Below are 24,841 nucleotides of genomic sequence, written 5' to 3'. Positions count from 1 at the left end.
AATATTTATATAATAAAGGAGTTGGAATTATAGTTAAGAATGTTAAATATTTATATAATAAAGGAGTTGGAATTATAGTTAAGAATGTTAAATATTTATATAATAAAGGAGTTGGAATTATAGTTAAGAATGTTAAATATTTATATAATAAAGGAGTTGGAATTATAGTTAAGAATGTTAAATATTTATATAATAAAGGAGTTGGAATTATAGTTAAGAATGTTAAATATTTATATAATAAAGGAGTTGGAATTATAGTTTAGAATGTTAAATATTTATATAATAAAGGAGTTGGAATTATAGTTAAGAATGTTAAATATTTACATAATAAAGGAGTTGGAATTATAGTTAAGAATGTTAAATATTTACATAATAAAGGAGTTGGAATTATAGTTAAGAATGTTAAATATTTATATAATAAAGGAGTTGGAATTATAGTTAAGAATGTTAAATATTTATATAATAAAGGAGTTGGAATTATAGTTAAGAATGTTAAATATTTATATAATAAAGGAGTTGGAATTATAGTTAAGAATGTTAAATATTTATATAATAAAGGAGTTGGAATTATAGTTAAGAATGTTAAATATTTATATAATAAAGGAGTTGGAATTATAGTTTAGAATGTTAAATATTTATATAATAAAGGAGTTGGAATTATAGTTAAGAATGTTAAATATTTACATAATAAAGGAGTTGGAATTATAGTTAAGAATGTTAAATATTTACATAATAAAGGAGTTGGAATTATAGTTAAGAATGTTAAATATTTATATAATAAAGGAGTTGGAATTATAGTTAAGAATGTTAAATATTTATATAATAAAGGAGTTGGAATTATAGTTAAGAATGTTAAATATTTATATAATAAAGGAGTTGGAATTATAGTTAAGAATGTTAAATATTTATATAATAAAGGAGTTGGAATTATAGTTAAGAATGTTAAATATTTACATAATAAAGGAGTTGGAATTATAGTTAAGAATGTTAATATTTTAATAATAAAGGAGTTGGAATTATAGTTAAGAATGTTAAATATTTACATAATAAAGGAGTTGGAATTATAGTTAAGAATGTTAAATATTTACATAATAAAGGAGTTGGAATTATAGTTAAGAATGTTAAATATTTATATAATAAAGGAGTTGGAATTATAGTTAAGAATGTTAAATATTTATATAATAAAGGAGTTGGAATTATAGTTAAGAATGTTAAATATTTATATAATAAAGGAGTTGGAATTATAGTTAAGAATGTTAAATATTTATATAATAAAGGAGTTGGAATTATAGTTAAGAATGTTAAATATTTATATAATAAAGGAGTTGGAATTATAGTTAAGAATGTTAAATATTTACATAATAAAGGAGTTGGAATTATAGTTAAGAATGTTAAATATTTATATAATAAAGGAGTTGGAATTATAGTTAAGAATGTTAAATATTTATATAATAAAGGAGTTGGAATTATAGTTAAGAATGTTAAATATTTACATAATAAAGGAGTTGGAATTATAGTTAAGAATGTTAAATATTTACATAATAAAGGAGTTGGAATTATAGTTAAGAATGTTAAATATTTATATAATAAAGGAGTTGGAATTATAGTTAAGAATGTTAAATATTTATATAATAAAGGAGTTGGAATTATAGTTAAGAATGTTAAATATTTACATAATAAAGGAGTTGGAATTATAGTTAAGAATGTTAAATATTTACATAATAAAGGAGTTGGAATTATAGTTAAGAATGTTAAATATTTACATAATAAAGGAGTTGGAATTATAGTTAAGAATGTTAAATATTTATATAATAAAGGAGTTGGAATTATAGTTAAGAATGTTAAATATTTACATAATAAAGGAGTTGGAATTATAGTTAAGAATGTTAAATATTTATATAATAAAGGAGTTGGAATTATAGTTAAGAATGTTAAATATTTATATAATAAAGGAGTTGGAATTATAGTTAAGAATGTTAAATATTTATATAATAAAGGAGTTGGAATTATAGTTAAGAATGTTAAATATTTATATAATAAAGGAGTTGGAATTATAGTTAAGAATGTTAAATATTTACATAATAAAGGAGTTTGAATTATAGTTAAGAATGTTAAATATTTATATAATAAAGGAGTTGGAATTATAGTTAAGAATGTTAAATATTTATATAATAAAGGAGTTGGAATTATAGTTAAGAATGTTAAATATTTATATAATAAAGGAGTTGGAATTATAGTTAAGAATGTTAAATATTTATATAATAAAGGAGTTGGAATTATAGTTAAGAATGTTAAATATTTACATAATAAAGGAGTTGGAATTATAGTTAAGAATGTTAAATATTTACATAATAAAGGAGTTGGAATTATAGTTAAGAATGTTAAATATTTATATAATAAAGGAGTTGGAATTATAGTTAAGAATGTTAAATATTTACATAATAAAGGAGTTGGAATTATAGTTAAGAATGTTAAATATTTACATAATAAAGGAGTTGGAATTATAGTTAAGAATGTTAAATATTTATATAATAAAGGAGTTGGAATTATAGTTAAGAATGTTAAATATTTACATAATAAAGGAGTTGGAATTATAGTTAAGAATGTTAAATATTTACATAATAAAGGAGTTGGAATTATAGTTAAGAATGTTAAATATTTATATAATAAAGGAGTTGGAATTATAGTTAAGAATGTTAAATATTTATATAATAAAGGAGTTGGAATTATAGTTAAGAATGTTAAATATTTACATAATAAAGGAGTTGGAATTATAGTTAAGAATGTTAAATATTTACATAATAAAGGAGTTGGAATTATAGTTAAGAATGTTAAATATTTATATAATAAAGGAGTTGGAATTATAGTTAAGAATGTTAAATATTTATATAATAAAGGAGTTGGAATTATAGTTAAGAATGTTAAATATTTATATAATAAAGGAGTTGGAATTATAGTTAAGAATGTTAAATATTTATATAATAAAGGAGTTGGAATTATAGTTTAGAATGTTAAATATTTATATAATAAAGGAGTTGGAATTATAGTTAAGAATGTTAAATATTTATATAATAAAGGAGTTGGAATTATAGTTTAGAATGTTAAATATTTATATAATAAAGGAGTTGGAATTATAGTTAAGAATGTTAAATATTTACATAATAAAGGAGTTGGAATTATAGTTAAGAATGTTAAATATTTACATAATAAAGGAGTTGGAATTATAGTTAAGAATGTTAAATATTTATATAATAAAGGAGTTGGAATTATAGTTAAGAATGTTAAATATTTATATAATAAAGGAGTTGGAATTATAGTTAAGAATGTTAAATATTTATATAATAAAGGAGTTGGAATTATAGTTAAGAATGTTAAATATTTATATAATAAAGGAGTTGGAATTATAGTTAAGAATGTTAAATATTTATATAATAAAGGAGTTGGAATTATAGTTTAGAATGTTAAATATTTATATAATAAAGGAGTTGGAATTATAGTTAAGAATGTTAAATATTTACATAATAAAGGAGTTGGAATTATAGTTAAGAATGTTAAATATTTACATAATAAAGGAGTTGGAATTATAGTTAAGAATGTTAAATATTTACATAATAAAGGAGTTGGAATTATAGTTAAGAATGTTAAATATTTATATAATAAAGGAGTTGGAATTATAGTTAAGAATGTTAAATATTTATATAATAAAGGAGTTGGAATTATAGTTAAGAATGTTAAATATTTATATAATAAAGGAGTTGGAATTATAGTTTAGAATGTTAAATATTTATATAATAAAGGAGTTGGAATTATAGTTTAGAATGTTAAATATTTATATAATAAAGGAGTTGGAATTATAGTTAAGAATGTTAAATATTTACATAATAAAGGAGTTGGAATTATAGTTAAGAATGTTAAATATTTACATAATAAAGGAGTTGGAATTATAGTTAAGAATGTTAAATATTTACATAATAAAGGAGTTGGAATTATAGTTAAGAATGTTAAATATTTATATAATAAAGGAGTTGGAATTATAGTTAAGAATGTTAAATATTTATATAATAAAGGAGTTGGAATTATAGTTAAGAATGTTAAATATTTATATAATAAAGGAGTTGGAATTATAGTTTAGAATGTTAAATATTTATATAATAAAGGAGTTGGAATTATAGTTAAGAATGTTAAATATTTACATAATAAAGGAGTTGGAATTATAGTTAAGAATGTTAAATATTTACATAATAAAGGAGTTGGAATTATAGTTAAGAATGTTAAATATTTACATAATAAAGGAGTTGGAATTATAGTTAAGAATGTTAAATATTTACATAATAAAGGAGTTGGAATTATAGTTAAGAATGTTAAATATTTACATAATAAAGGAGTTGGAATTATAGTTAAGAATGTTAAATATTTATATAATAAAGGAGTTGGAATTATAGTTAAGAATGTTAAATATTTACATAATAAAGGAGTTGGAATTATAGTTAAGAATGTTAAATATTTACATAATAAAGGAGTTGGAATTATAGTTAAGAATGTTAAATATTTACATAATAAAGGAGTTGGAATTATAGTTAAGAATGTTAAATATTTACATAATAAAGGAGTTGGAATTATAGTTAAGAATGTTAAATATTTACATAATAAAGGAGTTGGAATTATAGTTAAGAATGTTAAATATTTACATAATAAAGGAGTTGGAATTATAGTTAAGAATGTTAAATATTTACATAATAAAGGAGTTGGAATTATAGTTAAGAATGTTAAATATTTATATAATAAAGGAGTTGGAATTATAGTTAAGAATGTTAAATATTTACATAATAAAGGAGTTGGAATTATAGTTAAGAATGTTAAATATTTATATAATAAAGGAGTTGGAATTATAGTTAAGAATGTTAAATATTTATATAATAAAGGAGTTGGAATTATAGTTAAGAATGTTAAATATTTACATAATAAAGGAGTTGGAATTATAGTTAAGAATGTTAAATATTTACATAATAAAGGAGTTGGAATTATAGTTAAGAATGTTAAATATTTACATAATAAAGGAGTTGGAATTATAGTTAAGAATGTTAAATATTTACATAATAAAGGAGTTGGAATTATAGTTAAGAATGTTAAATATTTACATAATAAAGGAGTTGGAATTATAGTTAAGAATGTTAAATATTTATATAATAAAGGAGTTGGAATTATAGTTAAGAATGTTAAATATTTACATAATAAAGGAGTTGGAATTATAGTTAAGAATGTTAAATATTTACATAATAAAGGAGTTGGAATTATAGTTAAGAATGTTAAATATTTACATAATAAAGGAGTTGGAATTATAGTTAAGAATGTTAAATATTTACATAATAAAGGAGTTGGAATTATAGTTAAGAATGTTAAATATTTATATAATAAAGGAGTTGGAATTATAGTTAAGAATGTTAAATATTTACATAATAAAGGAGTTGGAATTATAGTTAAGAATGTTAAATATTTACATAATAAAGGAGTTGGAATTATAGTTAAGAATGTTAAATATTTACATAATAAAGGAGTTGGAATTATAGTTAAGAATGTTAAATATTTATATAATAAAGGAGTTGGAATTATAGTTAAGAATGTTAAATATTTACATAATAAAGGAGTTGGAATTATAGTTAAGAATGTTAAATATTTATATAATAAAGGAGTTGGAATTATAGTTAAGAATGTTAAATATTTACATAATAAAGGAGTTGGAATTATAGTTAAGAATGTTAAATATTTACATAATAAAGGAGTTGGAATTATAGTTAAGAATGTTAAATATTTATATAATAAAGGAGTTGGAATTATAGTTAAGAATGTTAAATATTTACATAATAAAGGAGTTGGAATTATAGTTAAGAATGTTAAATATTTACATAATAAAGGAGTTGGAATTATAGTTAAGAATGTTAAATATTTATATAATAAAGGAGTTGGAATTATAGTTAAGAATGTTAAATATTTACATAATAAAGGAGTTGGAATTATAGTTAAGAATGTTAAATATTTATATAATAAAGGAGTTGAAATTTTAATTAGCTAAACAATAAAATTTCCAAAAGACAATAAGATTGACTTGTTATGTAATTTTTTTTTTTTACATGTCGGTCACCGCTTATCAAGGCCCAGAAGCCACTCAGGGATAAGGGTTATTGCGTGTAGAGTAATCAATGGGATAGTATCGTAGTAATAATTAGTATCGGAGATTTGATAAAGTGTCATTTCTTAAGGGGGTGGTTCATCAGGAATTTGTTTATGCTGGACTTGAAGTCAGGAGGAAAACAGGCAAGTGGCAGAGAGTTCCACAGGTGTGCAGTTCTAAGAAAGAAGCTTTGTTCATGGAATCTACGTTTTGATTTAGGCACAGATAAAGAGTGGAGAAAATTAATGACAGTGGTTTCAGCTAGACGTGAAAGATTGGCGAGGGGGGACCAGAGATTGGAGCTCAGACAAGCACTTGCCATGGAAATAATGATAAAACAAAGATAGGCTCGCAACGTCTCTTCTGTGGGAAAGAGGTTGCGATGTGGTAACAAAGAACAGAGATTATCGTATATTCACGAAAAAAACGATGAAAGTCAGTCAGAGTTGAGCAACGGATGGGGTCCAGTTGAAACTGAAGTTATTGGCTTGGAAGATAAAAAACAGCTTTATCCTTTATTCCTAACTAGCGGGAAGGGGTACCCAGTGTTGCCTGTGTATGTAGAGGTGTAAAAGAAGAAAAAAGTTTTAGTCGGAAGGTACGATTGAACTCCGAAGCCTTGACGCGAAGGTGGAAACGAAAGGGAAAAAAAGCCAGACACCTAACTGTCTTGGCCACGAGGGAAAGGAACTGATAAGGGCGTTAAGTGAATGTTTATGAAGCAAAATAAACAGGTACGAGGAAGTGGCGTGGTGTCTGACCTAGTTTTGCACTGCAAGCCAGATCATTCGGTTTTCGAAGCGGCGAACTGGTGAAAGTCGGGCAAATTAAATACGCACACGACCCCTGTTCGTAACTCTTAGATATTATCATTCAGACGTGATATAAAAAGGTAACAGAGGGAATGAGCTGACCGAAAAAAAAAGCCTTTCGCGGAAATATACAAAAAGTGAACATACATACATACATACATACATATGCACACACATTTTTGCTTTTATATATATAGAATGATTTTCTTAATTTTTTTCTTTTGTTTTTTTACGCGGGCATCACCACTTATCAAGGCCCAGAGACCACTCAAGGATAAGGGTTAAGAGTGTACAGTAGTCAATTGGACAATATAGTAATTGTTAGTAATGGAAATTTGGTAAATTTGTTAAATTAAATGGAACGGCTCACCAAGAACTTGTTTACATTGGACTTGAAGACAACCATATTGTAGTCAGCTGTAAAGCAGGAAAACGAAAGACAGTTCCATAGGCGTGCAGTTCTAAGAAAGAAGCTTTGTTCATAGAATTTATGTTTAGGTTAAGGCACAGTGGGGGGAATTATTGATAGTGTTTTCAGCTAGACGAGTGTTTCTTGTGAAAGTTTGACGAGTGGGTACCACAGATTGAAGCTCAGTCGAGCAATTGCCATGAAAATAACGATAAAGCAGAGACAGATAGGGATCAGAGCGTTAATGATGTAAAGATAGGAGCTTGGTTTTAGATGCATTAAAATTAACCAGCCACCTCTTTCCCCACTGTACTACATGCTCAAGATCAGAGGAGAGAGTTGGTTGTTTATGGTCTTAGATGTGCTACCAGAGATGGTAGTGTCATCAGCATAAATGTCTATGAATGATGTAAGGATGTGATTTGGAAGATCATTGATGTAGATCAGGAAGAGAGTTGGGACTCCGGCATTAATACTGTAAGCTTCTAACTTTTGCCCATCAACCACTACTCTTATGAACCTATCAGAGAGAAATGATTTCATAATTGAGAAGACATTTCCAGCAATACCATAGCTGGAGATCTTGTGAAGTAAACCTTTATGCCATACCCTATCAAAGGCCTTAGATATGTCAAGAGCAATTGCCCTAGAAAGGTTGGCTCCATCGAGAGATTCGCTAATCATATGGAATGTAACTGTAAGCACATCTGCTGTAGATCTAGCAGAATGGAAACCATATTGCATGTCACTAAGAAAGTTATTTTTGCTGAGATGGTTGACTACTTCTCTATTTAACTCAGATTCCAGTAACTTACTCATGATGCACAGGAGACTTATTGGCCTGTACTGAGAGGAGGATGAGCAATCCCCTGAATTCTTAAATACAGGGCATACTGATGAGATTTTCCAGGGTGATAGGAAGCAATTCTCCTTAAGACAACGTTTAAACAGTTTTGTAAGTATGGGTGCTAGTTCTGGTTGAAGGTTTTTGAGTACTATAATTGGAATACCGTCAGATCTGGTTGCTTTACTGGAATCAAGGTTTTTGATTAGCTTGGCAACATCACATACAGATATTTGTATGTTGTATAGTGTGTTGTCTGTTATAGGAGGAAATATTGGGGGTTGGCGGCTTTGGTCGCAAAGGGTAGAATTAGCTGCAAAGTTCTTGGCAAAGAGTTTGGCTTTGTCTGATGCTGACAAGATTATCTCAGGTCCATTGATGATAGTTGGGATGGAGCACATGGTTCTGTTCAGGATTCTGTTTGCTATTTGCCAAAACTGGTGGGAACTAAGCTGCTGCTCAGCTACTTTGGACTTGACGGACTGAGCATACAACTGTCTAGCGTTCTTTATTACTTTCTTACAATGGTTGCTGGCAGTCCTGAAAGTGGCTTTAGTCTCCATACATCTATTACGTTGGAAGCAAAGGAAAAAGTGATTTCTGTGCGCAATGGCAGCAGCACATTCTGGAAAGAACCACGGCTGGCTGTTAGATATTTTTGTATTGTCTTCAAGTCCAAGGTGAACAAGTTACCAATAATCGTTCATCTGTAGGTCTTGATTGACAAATTTGCTAAAAGCTACAAAAAAGATTCCAAACAAACGGTTATTTCACTATATTTTCTCATCGGATGATTGCATGCATCTTAGATTCTGCTATAGGCCTGTTGCTAGTGAACTTTCACCCTGTCCAACTGAACAACTGACTCCGAATATATTAAGTAATCGGTTGTTATTACATCATTCAACTAACATCTTTTAACATGTGACTTTTAATCATGTTTTCTCGATTTATTATTTGCTTGTGTATTTCTGATATTCTTTCCATCACATTCCTGCTCTTTTGTTAATTGTTCTAAATTCCAAAAACCTATAAACATATTTGTCAAACTAATTCTATATCTAACATTTAACTTTTAATAATAACAGTCGATTTTTTAAATCGACTATTAGCTAGGCAACCTGGTGTCGCCCCGGCATAATCTAACACTTATTGTAGTGCTCCTGAAAACCACACTTCTTGACTGTAAAGGGGTGGGATTGATAACCTGGATTATGACAAAAATAAAGGACGACCATGCACTCTTGAAAGCAATTGTAAAACACTTGATGTCAGTACTTCAATAGGGTTTGACTTACCATGTGACCAGCATTCAAAATCCAGTAGAAATCGAAATTACAAATTCCTTTGTGATACCCAAGTGGCACAGATGTGTATGGATTTATGACAGTATGGCGCTTCTGTTTGTGCAGTTCTTTAGAAATATCCAAATGTTGAACCCAAGATTCAGTTCCTACAAGACAAACGGTAAATGAAATGGTCAAAATTATTCTACCCTTGATCAAACAAAAAATTACAGATTAACTTGTTTTTTTTCAATTGTCCAAACAATTGCCGATGCAGAAAATATAAACTTTATTAGCCATTGGATAGTATTTGACTTTTAGCTAGACATAGGCACAAACTGTCATACTCACTGTCATTTGCCCCTTATATAATAGACTAGCGAGGGTGCCCGGCATTGCCTCGGTGTTTGGAGGTGTGTGTTGAACAAAAAAAAAGTTGTAGTAGGCAGGCAGGCTCAAACTGGAAGCCTTGACATGAAGGCGGAAAAGAAAGTGAAAGAAAATGTGGCATTTTAACGCTCGACCACATATGAGTAAAACTTGACGTAAATCAGCTCCCCCCTAAGGGAAAGCTCTGGCAGCGTCTTAATAAATAGCAATTATCTGATATGAAGGGTTTTCCCCACAGTGATCAAAGCTGATTGCCTTCAAGACGTGCTGGCCATGAAGGCCAGCGAATCGCTTTTATTTCGATTTTCAGTTTCGCAAAACACCACACGCGAGACGGCAAAGTAGCGTGAATTTTATAAAAGTCGATCAAATAAATGTAGAGACGATGTCCATTCGCAAATCATAGATATTATAATCTAGGGAGTATATAAAAAGTTCTAAGAAATAGTGCCCCCCCCCCCCCCCTTCCCCATACAAAAATGCCATTTTGTCTTTTATATATATATAGATTTAGTTTGATTATTATTAGTCAAAAAATCAGAAAAATTTTTTTTATTGGAATGCTTTTGTTATAGGTAGGGGGAGGGTTGCAGGTGGCAGAGGTGATTCTGGAGAGGATGGTTGGCTGTCTGGGCTTGCAAAGATGATGTCAAAGGAAAGTCTTTTATAATATTTTATTTTTAATTCAATTTTCACCCCAAACAAGGCACAGTGCCACTTTGAAGTAGGGGCTACTATCAGGGACATAAGTTGCAGGGGGTATTATGAAGGGAGATGAGCAGCAAGATGTTTGTTTACATTACACTTGAACTTCTGCATATCAGTACAGTTGGGAAAGCAGAATCCCGGAAGGGAGTTCCAAAGTCTTGCAGTTCTGGGGAAGAAACTATTGGAGTAGAAGGCTTTCTTACATCTAGGGATTTCTACTGTCTAGGGGTGGAATTTAGCTGCTTGTCGGATTTGTCGAGGGTATTTACGTCAAGAGGGTACAACATTCACCATTAAATGCAATATGATAAAATAAAGACTGAAATATATCGCATTAAATGACATTGAATACAAAACACGTTTAAGCTTACAAAGTATCATCATCCTCCCACAAGTGTATTTTGTGAAAATATCTATACATTTGCCAAGGTTCTGATACAATTACCGATTCTGAATCTTTAAAAATCTCTAAATATTTAACCATAGATTTATTATTTTTTCCTGATTATCGTAAGGAAAAAATAATAAATCTATGGTTAAATATTAAAAAAAAGATAATAATAAAAAAAATAATAATAAAAAAAATAATAAATCTATGGTTAAATAAATCTCTGGTTAAATATTTAGAGATTTTTAAAGATTCAGAATCGGTAATTGTATCAGAATCGGTAATTGAATCAGAACCTGGAAAAATGTTGAAATCGTCCCATCACTAATATTTTTGTTTCTCATGTAATTTTAAAGAAGTACTCAAAATCTTGAGAAAATTAACCAAATAAAAAAAAATCAGCAGAAGATGTCATATTCCAAAAGATCAAGTAGTTTGGCTATTTTTAACTAAGAAAATAGAAATGTACAATTTTTAGCCATTTTTCTGTATTTCTGTTTCTTAATAAGTGAAATTTTAAATAAGCACCCAAAATCTGGAGAAAATTAACCAAATTAAAAACAAAAAACAGAAGACTAATGCAATATAGTAAAATAAAGACTGAAATATATTGCGTTAAATGACACGGAATACAAAACACGTTTAAACTTACCGAGTGTAGCAACGATGAGGTCAAGTTGGCCACTGTAGACAATGACTTTAAGGTCTTTATTTTTTATTAATTCGTTTACTGTGAAAAAAACAAAACAAAAAAACTTTGAATTGAAATGCAAAACATTTTCGTAAAATGTTTACAACTTCTATTTCGTTTCTCTCTCATTTAGATTGATTAGCGAAAGATTTGTTACTTTTTGGGTTAGAATAGATCCATCTATAACGTGGCTAGATTTTTTTTTTTATCTTGAACTAGTATTTGTAGCTCCTTACATCAAGTGGCTTCATGCCTTGTCTGGAGCAATTTCCATTAAAAATGCTATTTAGTTCTAACTTTTAAAATGCTACAAGATAATGTTGTATGCTAGATGCTTTTATTTCTTCATCCTTTTTTGCAGACGGTTTTCCTCATCTTCATAAACTATGAAGATGTTGTTTCATCACGTTTCGGCCAACTCGTTCATCAGTTTTTTGTTTTTTAATGGAAATCACAAAAGCAACTTCAAGGTCAAAAACTAGTCAATAATAAATATTAGATGGATAAATTCTGAAAACAGCAATTCTTCCCCTTTTGTCAGAAACATTGCTTATGGAATATGAGGACTAAAGGAAAAAAATAATGAACGTTTGTATCACGATGGCCTCATGAGAGGACATTTTCCTCTTTAAAATATAAAGAAATTACAATTTATTACATAAATAATAATATAAAATATAAATACATAAATATGAATATAAAATTGATATTATAATGTATCATATGATAAAATAATATTATATAATATAAAATGTATTATATAATATTGAATATATTATTTAATATAAATTATTTTATATAATATATAATAATATAAACTTTTACTATTAAAATACATTACATTACAATTAGAAAATAAAAAGAGTTCTTTTTAAGTATTTCTGGAGAGTTCTAAACACAGAACAGAAAAGTGTTCTTTTTTCGAGGGTTCCAGAAAGTTCCAAGTTGTGAAAGTTCCATTTTAGAAAATCTAGAATGTTTCATCTTCAACAAGTATAAATGGATGCTAATAACATCATAACTTTCTATTATTAAATCAGCTCAGAGAAGAAACGCTATTTTGGGGCAACCTATCAACTATTTATGACTCCGGCCAATCTTTCCTGGGATAAAATCCGGTTGTAAGAAATTCTTGAAACAAACCAATTGCAATCACCCTCACAAAGAACTGGACTCTTGGTAAATATTGATTTCTGATCTTATATTCTGACCAAAGTAATATATTATTTTTTATCAAACTCGGTTATTATTTACACTGTGTAAAAGCTAGATTAACCAAAAACCGGATTTATCTCCCTTGCATTTTTTTTCTAGTAAATATTTGTTCCTATTTACTATGCCTCCCCACGGGACAGAGTTAGACACCAGGGTCGTTTTTTAACGTGGAGAAAAGGTACAAAAATAAAAATTGTCTCAGTCGTGAAGGACCTCTCCTCCACCGAAAGAGAACAAGAAATAGAAGTGCAGCATCTGAAGAACAGATACTACACTTTGATCTTGTCCTGAAGGCCAAGGAGTGCACTTCTAGTAAATATTTGTTTTTACAGTTTATCTGTTCAATAAATTCTTTTATTTTTCTCTTTAACTCCTTTTTTTTTTTCTTTTTTTTTTTTTTTACACGGTGGTCACCACTTATCAAGGCCCGGAAGCCACTCAGGGATAAGGGTTATTGCAAGTAAAGTACGTCAGTGTGGAGATTTAATGAAGTGTTTACTTAAGGGGGCGGTTCATTAGGAATTTGTTAACGTTGGACCTGAAGAGATCCAGGTTGTAGTCAGGTGGGAAGCAGGCAGACGGATAGAGTCCCACAGGTATGCAGTTCTAATATATGTTGTGCGTCTATCCCTAGACATTTTCTTGCATGTAACAAGGGGCAGATACAAGTAACAGGGTTGTCTGCTCATAACTGCTTGTTTGAGCACACAAGCCAAACTATCAATACTATCACCAGTGGCCAAATCTGTTGCATGAAAAAATGCTTGTTAGTTTAAGCAAAAAAAAAAAAATATTTAAAATACTGACCAATTTTTATGACTGGCTTCATAAAGTCCCTCACTTGTTTCTGGAACACTTGACCTGCCTGGGCTGAAAATAAACGTTTAAAATATTTTTTCAATGAGGTTAAAAAATGACATTTTTTTTCCTTCTATATATAAAGTAGTTCAAGTGTGTGTGTGTGTACAACTTTCCTACAGTCCACACCACTGGACCGATCGTGACCAAACCTGGCATGATGATGGTCCCATACCTAAGGATGGTGCACAGCATTTTCTAAGGTAAAGTTCAAAGGTCAAGCTCATAGCCTATGGATATATATCATTATCCATACATGGGTGAATGGTCGCCTTGTAGAGATACAGGACACTTTCAGACGCGAGTAGTTGTCTAGCTCAATAGAGGGAACCCACCTTCCTCGCAGCAGCCCTTGCAATGTAATCAATGTATTTGTTCCCATTCATATTGCCCGTAAATGTTAGGCCGAGGAGTTTGAAAGAAGGATTCTCAGGTAGGGTATTATTTGTCATGGATATCGGTGGTTGGAGAGACATCTTGTAATTGTTAAAGGAGAGCATTAATGGAGGATTCCTTTCTTTACTTTATATGGATGGTAGTTGAAGTTTAGATACTGTCCCAACAGAAAGATTCTTATATGCAACATTTTAAGTCATTTAAAAGTTTGAAAAATGCTTTTAAGAAATTCAATCAAGTTTATTACCAACCCATGTTTTTGTTTCTAGTTTTGTTTTTATTTCTTTTGTTTTTAATAAATGGTCATAAACACAAACGCACTAGTTGTGATATTTGAATTTCATTCAATTTTTGTCTTCGAACATCAATCTCAAATATTGAACATCTTCCACTGTGAAAGTCATTTTCAAGATCTGAGGTTTCCCATTTTAAATTTTGCAAACCCCTTCCAAACAGTTGATGCATCCATAGCATTCTCACCATAAACTTCTTAAGTTTCTCTGAACAAAAAAGAAAGCATAACTACCCAAACATGAAATTTGTTGCAATCCATTTTCTTGTAATCAGGTGTATTTGAAAGCAAATAAATTTGAAAAATTTTGTCCGCAACAGAAAAAATATGTGTAACACGTGCTAAGTTTTATTTGTGATTTAAGTAAACCTTTACTTTTAAAATGCTAAGGACTTTCCAGAAAACTTAATATATATTTTATTATTATATAGTATAATATATATAGTATAATATATATATTTTATTATTATATAGTATAATATATATAGTATAATATATATATATATTTTATTACTATATAGTATAATATATATATAGTATAATATCTATATATATATATAATTTTATTATATAACATATATATGATTTTTATTTTTTAAATTTAAAATAAAAAATTTTATAATTTCATGAACATATATTTCTTATAAAATTTCAAATAAAAAACTTTTTTTTTTTTAATTTTGTTATTAAAATAAAGATTGTAATTTTTATCTGTATATTTTTGTTAAATTTTATTATATACTTCTCAATAATGTCCCTTTTCTTATATTTTATTTCACAATAGAAATATTGAAGAACAATAAAAGTGAAACAACTGGTTTGTCTTGTCACCGCTTTCGGTAGCTCCGCCAAAAATTAGGAAGTATGTTAGCAGACTATAATCTGGACTGCTGTAGAAGAAGATAGTGCCTTAAAATTGAGTAAAAATGTTGCATAGAATTTGTAACCTCATATTTTTTTATTTATTTTTTTAGAAAAAACACCTATTTTCATATATTTCTATTTTTTTAGATTTTTTTACAATATTTTTACGTTTTACATAAGAGCTCTGCATGCCAGATAAAGATTTTGGTGGGCCAGATCTGGCCTTGTGGGCTGCAGTTTGAAGACACCAGGCCTAGAGGGTGTTGAATTGTGAAGCAAGGGTTGCATAATCCTAACTACTCCTTTCTTTAAGTCCAGGATAACTGTTTTTTTTTTTTAGTTCAGATGATGAAAGTTCAAGAGATGAAGAAGAAAAGAGGTCAAAAGGTCAAGAGGTTGATCTGTTGAGTTACTCACCTCCCCAGATGACGTCTTTAGGGATGATCCCCAATTTGGATCGGATTGGTCCGTTCATCAGAGCAGAGAGTTTATCTAGATTTAATGGACCAACATGAGATGCATACAGTTCTTCTGCAAAAAAAAAAAAGATATTTTTTATTTTCATTGATTTTTACTCTTATTCATTCCCCAAACAGATTAACTCATCTAACCCATCCACTTTTATTTTGATGTCTGGAATTCATCTTAACAATATGTCCAGCAAACCGGAACACATGACAAACGACACGTCCAACTTCCGATCAGTTGTTCCGGTGCAAACTTGATCAGTTCACAGTTTGACAAGGTCTGACATGTTTTGATAATCTTATCAAAACATATCTTCACATCTCTCGCTTATTTCGTCAGCTAAGTACATAGATAGATAGACAGACAGACTGATCGATCGATAGATAAACAACTAAACAGATAAATAGATAGATACATCAATAATTTGATAAACAAATAACAGATCATTTCTCTCATGCTTCAACAAAATGTCGTTGTACACTAATAACTATAGGGAATTGAGCAGAAATATATCTGCTCACCACAGTACATTTAAATTTCTACATGTGCAATGTAGTGGAGACATGTGTATGCAAATGCATGTAAAATGACGTTACTGGTTAAGAAAAATAAAGACTTTATAAAGAAGATCACATTAGAGATGTGGAGAACGTTCGTGATCATGTGGGATGTCACAACAATAACAAAAGAATGAGAAAATAAATGTTGTACAAAACAAAAAAAAGAGTTGAACTTCTTTTCTATCCTTTGTCTACCTTGTGACTGAAATTACATTACACATTTTTGTACAGTCAGGGAAGTATGAAACAAGGAGGGAATTTCAAAGTTGAGCAATTTGAGGGAAGAAACTATTAGAGTAAAAGGCTTTCTGGTATCTAGGGATCCTTATAGTGAAGGCAAGGGCTAGTCAGGGGTATTTACATCAAGGGTGGAGGAAACAAATGCTATGAGTTCATCAGAACATTAAAGTACTTGTACATGATCTATCCTGAGTTACACCGACATGTTGAAAATTGTGATTTTGCTGTGTAGGTTGGTTAGTGCAAGAAGAGTTCAAATTTGTCAAGTTTGTCAAGTTTGACGTATGTCAAACTTTGGAGCTGGGGTTGACGAGAGCACCAGAAATAGGCCAATCGGGTTCGTGTGAAAGAGAATATGAAAAGAAAGCAAAAAAGAAAGAAAGAGCATGAAAGAAAGAGAGGAAAATATCTTTTCCCTCATATGCAAGTTAGTCTGATTTCTGATTTTGGGCAGAACAGACGCGTCGATATTGGCTCTTTATAGCTAATCGATCAGTGACAGGAAGAATTGCATTCAAGAGAAGACCAAGATAACAAAAAAAAAATGTATGGTGAACTTTATTTACGTATATATATACACACACACACACACACACACACACACAGTAGACGTATTATGACACATGTAATGAGATATAAATGCAACAGACAAAATCCTCCTCCACTACACTACACACAGGAATGCAAGATTGTGGTGATAGGACAGGGGTTGGAGGTTGGTTGATAGTATGGGACCTATTAGATTGGATGTAGTTAACTGAAATGTGGAAAAAACAAATCATAGTGTCAGAACTTCCCCATAATTCAATCCATTGTACCATCTCCTCATAACTCAATTCACAACATTTAATTAATCTACCAAATGGTTCTTATATCGCACCCTGAACAAGTGCATTCTTTTATCTCAACAAGAGCATGCACACACCGTCCTCAGGCGCTTCCATGCATACCCGTCACACAAAAAGCTGTAAAATATGAACAAATTACCAATCATCTTGAAAATTCTAAATAAAACTTGGAAGAGGTATGACCCCCCCCCATTTCACCATCATTTAATTATTAAAAAAGTTTTCTTTTACTTACTAACGGATGAGGAAGCATTGATGAATGGGATGGAGTACGTCTTTTCCTGGGGATACCATTTCATTACGTTGTACCAATTGACGCCAGAAGTCAATTTCGCAACAATCGTCTCCGTCTTTCTCCACATTAAAGTTGCCTGCACAAAGTTGCCGTCTTTCACGAATTGTGTCACATTCGAAGCAGCTTTGTTCACTAGCGTATAACCCTCAGCATCGACGAGAGACTGAAGAAACAAAAGAATGTCTTTGTTAATTTTTACAAACCTAGAAACAAATGTTAAGTTATACGGAAAGATGCATTTTTTTTTTTTTACAAGGTAGTTACTACTTTGCAAGGCCTAAAGGCCACTTGAAGATAAAGTTTAATGAATGTAAGGTGGTAGTATAGTAATCATTAATGATGTAGATTGTGTAGAATTTGGATTTTTAAGAACTTGTTTGCATTGGACTTGAAGGCTACCATACCATACATATAGTGATATTTATTCAATGAAAATGGTCATGAATTGTATTTTTTAAACTTTCAACTCTTGCACAAGTGCTGTAGTTGTAATATTTAGATTTTCTTCAATTTTTGTCTCCAAAACATCAATATCAAGGGTATTTTTTATTGTGACACCATCACTAGATGGGTTACCTACCATGGCTTAAAAGAGGCCTTTAGGAAGGTAATTATTTTACCCCTAATAAAATATATTTAATGAAAACAGCACAAACGAACAACACCCTTCTTTTTAACAATAACAACTTAGAATATTTATTGGTAGCAGGAACTGGCAGGTTGGACTGCGAAAAAGGAAGGAGGAATAGAAAGTTCTTTTTGAGGTCGTCATCGGTCGGTCAGTACTGTGTTGTCCTCAGCTAATAGCAGTTGTCTCCAGAGGTCGTCGATGCTGGAGCAAGATGTCCAGTGGACAAGGGACGAGAGAAGAGGTGTTGCTTAGCTGTATGTCCGGTACTGACTGACGTTCCCTCAAGAATTTAGGAAGCAGATGAATCAATGTGCCCTTTTAGCTGATGGCCAAAGAACTCAGAGGTGGGGGGGGGATTGATTCACTAGAGAAAATAGTTCTCTGTAACTGCTACAGGTCCATCTACCCTTGAGAGAAGGATGGACCACGCCAGTTTCCCAACGTGGTATTTTTTACCTCGCAGTGCATGCAGCACCTTGCCTTTCAAAAATGGTCACCCATCTGGTACTGGCTAGGCTCAATGTTGCTTAACTTCGGTGACCTGGCGAGAACCGGTGTGTCAACGTGATTATGACGTATACCGTTAAGGTCATCTTCAAGAATAATGTTTCACATTTTGAATTTTGCAAACCATTCCCAAACAGTTGATTCTCCTAAAGCATTGTCACCATAAACTTCAGAAATCTGTTTAAAAGTTTTAGCAGCAGTTTATCCCCTTTTTGAAGAATAAAAAAAAATTTAATTACATTGACCAAAATGTGGTACAGAAAACACTCAAGATGAGAACAGTAGTCGGATTAATCCAAATAATAATTGAGTGTTTTTTTATAGAAATCGCTCCAAACAAGGCATGAAGCCACTTGATGTAAGGAGCTAACAAGAATCCATTCTTGACTATATTATTCAGCAAAGCAAGCTAACTAACTTGAACACGTTATTTGAGAAGAAAGAAAAACCCGAAAAAAAGAAAAAGAAACACGAGGAAAAAAGGTTTAGTTATCTCTCACTGCAAGAACTTGGACACTCGGGTCGGAAAGTGGGATTGAGAAGTTAGGGGCACTCCAATCTGCAAAAAGTGCCTGGGCAACCCTGTCGGCATTCCCCGGTGAGGGTGCTCCGGGTGATTAGCAATAAACTAATCCCTTCTCCAAGAAAGAAGGCAAAGCCTGGGAGGATGGACCTCTTAGAACTGCACAGAAGAAAACAATCTTGTAATTCGAACGGAGGTAAAATGTCAACAAAATCCAGAAATAAGAAATGTCCCGGCTGGAAAGTGTTATGAACCATTTATTATTCCAATGTTTTTTGTTTTTTTACAAAGGAGACACTATTTATTAAGGCCAAGAGACCATTCGAGGATAAAGGTTGATGAGTATACATTAGGACAATATTGTAGTAATCATTAGTAGTGGAAGTTTAGTAAATTGGATTACTTAAGGGAGCGGCTCATCAAGAACTTGTTTACGTTGGACTTGAAGACGACCATATTGTAGTCAGCTGGAAAACAGGGAAATGGAACAGAGTTCCACAGGCGTGCAGTTCTAAGAAAGCAGCTTTGTTCATGGACTATGTTTAGAGTTAGGCACAGATAAAGAGTGGGGGAAATTATTGATAGTGGTTTCAACTAGACGAGTGTTTTGTGGTTATGCAACATAGTGGGAGTTCTATATAAACGAGTGTATATGGCACTAGGACTAATATGTTACATAATGGGAGGATGTAACAATGTATATTTAATGTTCATGTGATCAAGTGTGTGTATGTATAAGCAAGTGTGTATGTTTCTTGCTGTGTCTTGTGGTTTCTAATTGTTTCTTGTGTGTGCGTGTGTGTATGTATATGTGTTTGTATGTGTATGTATGTGCGTGTGTATGTGTGTGTGTGTATGTGTGTGTTCGTGTGTATGTGTGTGGGTGTGACATACAATACAGTCCAACATATAACATTTAATACACTATCTAATTCTCTACATAAAAGCCAAGTACGTCCAAGGATGGAATACTGCTGCCATATCTGGGCAGGAGCTGCTAAAAATAGCCTATCCTGCCTTAACAGAGTACAAAATAGACTTCGTGGCTTAGTGGGGGATGCCCTTTTCTCTTCCCTGCAACCTCTCTCCCACAGAAGAGACGTTGCAAGCCTATCCTTGTTTTATCGTTATTTCCATGGTAGGTGCTCGTCTGAATTCCAATCTCTGGTCCCTCCTCGCCAATCTTTCACGAAAAACACCCGTCTAGCTGAATCCACTGTGAAAAATTTCCCCCACTCTTTATCTGTGCCTAAATCAAAACAGGGATTCCATGAACAAAGCTTCTTTCTTAGAACTGCACACCTGTGGAACTCTGTTCCGTCTGCCTGCTTCCCATCTGACTACAACTTGGATGTCTTCAAGTCCAATGTTAACAAATTCCTAATGAACCATCCCCTTAAGTAAACACTTCATCAAATCCCCACACTAACGTACTGTACTTGCAATAACCCTTATCCCTGAGTGGCTTCCGGGCCTTGATAATTGGTGACCACAGTGTAAAAAAAAAAAAAAAAAAAAAACACAAATGAGGACGGGACACAGTCTTTGCCAACAAAGAAATCATACCGTGTTCATCCCGATCTTGGTTTAAACAACCAGGAGTCTTCGGTCACATTTCAGATAGCATTTATTTCATCATGTTTCCTTGTTGCATGCTGGTCTTAGTCTACTCCCACCTGGCCAGACCAAAAAGACTCAACCATCCAACTATCTCTCTTCAACTTCTCCCCTTTGGACTTCTATCTTTGACTTTATCTCACTCTGTAACTAACTCGTATATATCTAAACTAACAGATCCTATTACATCATTAGCTTCCATCACCTGACACGTGACTTCCAAATACGTATCCGATACTTGCTGTTTGGTAACCTACATTTCCATCAAGGTCAAATTCCAGGATCTGTGTTTTGTAAGTTATATATTTTACTAAACATTCCTTTGTTTCAATAACATTCTCTAACCCTAACCCTAACATAGGAATAATAATGTTCGTTATTTAACATTTTACTTTTTTAATAATAATAGTCGATTTCCTAAATCGACTATCACCAAGACAACCCAGTATAATATAACAGTTTTGTGACAAGATTATTTTCATATCCAGTATTTTTATTCCAACTGATCCACCGGATCCATGTAAAAATAAAATATTCCACTTTTTAACAGAAGTAAAAGAGGTACCCGTTTACCAGATCGATGTCAAATTGAAATATTCCCCTTTTTAAGAGCCACTAATAGCCATGGCTAATAATACATTATCTGAAAGTACTTTGTTCAAACTCCACAACTTAACATTTACAAGAAACATGAGTTAGAACAGATACATCAAGGGCATTACGAAAGCTGCTGCAAAGAGGGCAGGCTCTCGCTACCATGCTAGAAAGCTACATATGCCTGAGAGTATCTTGTACCGTTTCACGCCCACCATTCACCCATATATAGTATTGTTATCACATTTGGGCTGGTGCATCTGCTACTAGTCTCTCACTGTTAGACAGGATTCAAAAGAGAGTCACCAACCTAATAGGTCCTGCACTGTCAGCTACGTTTCAACCTCTGTCTCGTTACAAGTACTTTTATGGTAGGTGCTCCGATGAACTACAAGTCCTTGCACCCTCTCTACGTACTGTGGCGTGTTTGAGGTAAAAATGTAATAAAAAAAAACAAAAGACCTAAGAGAAGTAAATCTGGAGTGCAAGGGGATAACTCTACAAATTATTTTTCCATTTTAATTATAAACGAGACCATACCAACACAGTTTTCTGCTTTGCACACATCTCCCTATACTGTCCAGGTTTAATCTGAATTATTTATTCACAACTAAAGAAATTTATTTCACTCAATAATTTAGCAGATACTACACTTTAATCACAACGATACAGTATTATGTTTATCTCCCTCCCATGGTAGGATGATGTGACACAAGGTTACGAAAGTGGGATTTAAAAAGTCAGCGTATTGTGGAAGAGAACTCTGGCTTGCAAAAAATGTCAGGATATCCTGGTCTGTATTCTCCGGTAGGGATGTTGCAGGCAACCCCTTCTCAAAGAGTGAGTGGGCAAAGCTAGAACTGCATAGGACTATACGAACCATCTCAAAAATTGTTGAGCCACTGGTGGCTTTTGGGGTCGAGAAAATTACTGAGTATATGATCTGCTAAAAATCTCTATCATTATCAAGAATGCTGGTGCCGAACTTACCATTAAATAGAGAAATGGACCCCAAGACAAAACAGATGATGAGGGATCAATCCAAGAGTCACCCATTCCAAGACCTTTGAACTGGCAATTTATTTCGCCTGCTTGGATTGCCTAAAAGTTGAGGAGATAAAAAAAAGAAAAAATGCTGTTTAATTTTTTGGCAAATTTAAATTCAGAAATTAAATTGTGTTTATTCATCATTCAAAACGCGTTATTGGTAACGAAATCTAAAAATCTGAATTTTTTTCTGTCACTGTCTCAAATTTTAACGTAATGACGTCATCACTAGCAAACTTTTCAAATTTAACCACTAAAGCTGGAATGCTACGTATATGTTTTGGTCTAAATTCTAGCTGATGGCATTCAAGTCATGTTTTTATTTTTAACTTTGAAATCATTATTATATATTAGGTGTAGTGCTAAATGTTTTGGTTTCGATTCTAGTTGAAGTCATTTTTTTTTAAAACATTTGAAATCAGTATTATATATTAGGTACAATATAATAATCAATAGAGTATTGGCTCTATAATAGTAAACTGGCGGGACCTGTGGAAATTCCACAGCGGATTCTTTCATATGCAATATATTGATGTTGGCATTCTGTGGACGTTCAGCATAAATGGAGATGCCTTGATATTATTGCAGCTCTTTTGTTAAAACTGCAAAAGTATTCATCTAATCTAGTAGGGATGCCCGGCATAGCCCGGCGTAGCTCGGTCGTAAAATATGCTTAAATATGATATTTTAATTTATGCAGATTTCGTATATATTATTGTAGAGTACATTTTCTTTTGATTCTTATATATTATAAAGTTATGATTGAAAAAATAAAAATATATATATATATATCCATATGACTTGGGTGCATTAGCTTGAATCAAAACTGAAAAACTTATGAAATATATATAACTTGAGTTCCTTCAGCCATAATCGAAACCGAAACCAAAACTTATGAAGAATTCATCATTGCTTAACTTCAGTGATCTGGTGAGAATCAGTGTGGCAACGTGATTGTGCCGAGTGTTTCAGAAAAAAGGGTATCAAATACTATAAAACTGTGGTATGATTCATCTAAGAATCCATTAATGAACATTCTTACCATGGTGAAAAATGGGATGATTCAGCAAAATCGAAACTTACACTCAATAAAGTCATGCTGAACACAGCGGCCATTTTTCCACCATAGGATTCGGCAAAAATATAGAATGGACGTTTCTGAAAGAGAAAAGAAATGTCTTGGTTTTACATCAACCATAAAAGATTTTTTTGTCATAATTTGTTTTTTGTTTTCCTCATTTTCTTAAAATGTGTTTATTACATTTTTTTTTTCGCTGAATTTTGTATAAAAACTGTCAGAGACAGACTTTTCAGGAAAATTGTGATTAAAATATCAATTTCTTGCAAACATTATTTATTTTCAAAAGTTGTATTTATTTATTTATTTATTTTTATAAAGTCATATTTTTTCCTCTTTATATTTGTTGTGGAATAAAAATCATATTTGAGAACTAAGTGGAATCAACCAGCCCTATGAATACCACTGGTTTAGGAGGGTGACATCCATACCATGTTTAACCACATGCTACGAGCACGTCCCTCTCATACCACTTTAGTGGCTCCTGTATTCTTTATGATAAATACATATTATATTTATACACTTTACACTACTTGTGGTTTCTTGCATTTGTGACCCCTAGCACAGGTCTACAACAATATTATTATCAATAATACTAACACTACTACTACTAATAATAATAATTTGGTAAAGATTCCTGAGCAACGCCAGATAAAGATTGCTTTACTCTAAAAATATGTTACATTTGTAGAAAGATTTTATTTATAAATAAATATAATAATAATAATAATCTATATATCTATATAAGTGAACGTGTATGTGTGTGTGTCTGTCTATCTGTGTGTATGTGTGTGTGTGTGTACATTTTCCTATGCAATAACTCTATCAATTTTAAGTCTACAGACTCGAAAATTGATATACAAACTACTGAGATTTGGGAAAATCTTTCTAATCTGTTTTCGGACAGAAATTTGGCTGTTAAGGGGTCAAAGTTCAACGATTTGACCTTTGAGAACTCTATCAAGCTCCTCCGACAATTTTGGATCTAACACTTGAAATTTTAGATATAGGTTCCTTGGACATGGATCTAACTTAATAACTTGATTTGAGCTCAAAACAATAAATGTTAAGGGGTCATAATAGGGGTTAAAGTTAAAAAAATTGACCGTCT

General features: G+C 31.3%; 1 protein-coding gene across 1 annotated transcript in view; it reads right to left on the bottom strand.

Moving 5' to 3' along the window:
- LOC145265605 (retinoid-inducible serine carboxypeptidase-like) overlaps window positions 1-24,841 on the bottom strand; it is a 61,162-nt gene that overhangs the window by 11,881 nt on the left and 24,440 nt on the right. Inside the window, exons 5-11 of the mRNA XM_080121618.1 lie at window positions 23,736-23,810; window positions 22,596-22,706; window positions 17,674-17,896; window positions 15,740-15,853; window positions 13,720-13,782; window positions 11,659-11,736; window positions 9,533-9,687 (exon numbers count right to left, since the gene is read on the bottom strand). Of these exons, the coding sequence (XP_079977744.1) occupies window positions 9,533-9,687; window positions 11,659-11,736; window positions 13,720-13,782; window positions 15,740-15,853; window positions 17,674-17,896; window positions 22,596-22,706; window positions 23,736-23,810 (819 nt within the window). The remainder of the gene's footprint in view (window positions 1-9,532; window positions 9,688-11,658; window positions 11,737-13,719; window positions 13,783-15,739; window positions 15,854-17,673; window positions 17,897-22,595; window positions 22,707-23,735; window positions 23,811-24,841) is intronic.

This window comes from Euprymna scolopes, chromosome 40 (genome assembly GCF_053919585.1).
Source record: "Euprymna scolopes isolate OS-2025 chromosome 40, ASM5391958v1, whole genome shotgun sequence".
In the NCBI taxonomy this organism is placed as follows: Eukaryota; Metazoa; Mollusca; class Cephalopoda; order Sepiida; family Sepiolidae; genus Euprymna; species Euprymna scolopes.
This window is presented reverse-complemented; position numbering and strand designations above follow the sequence as displayed.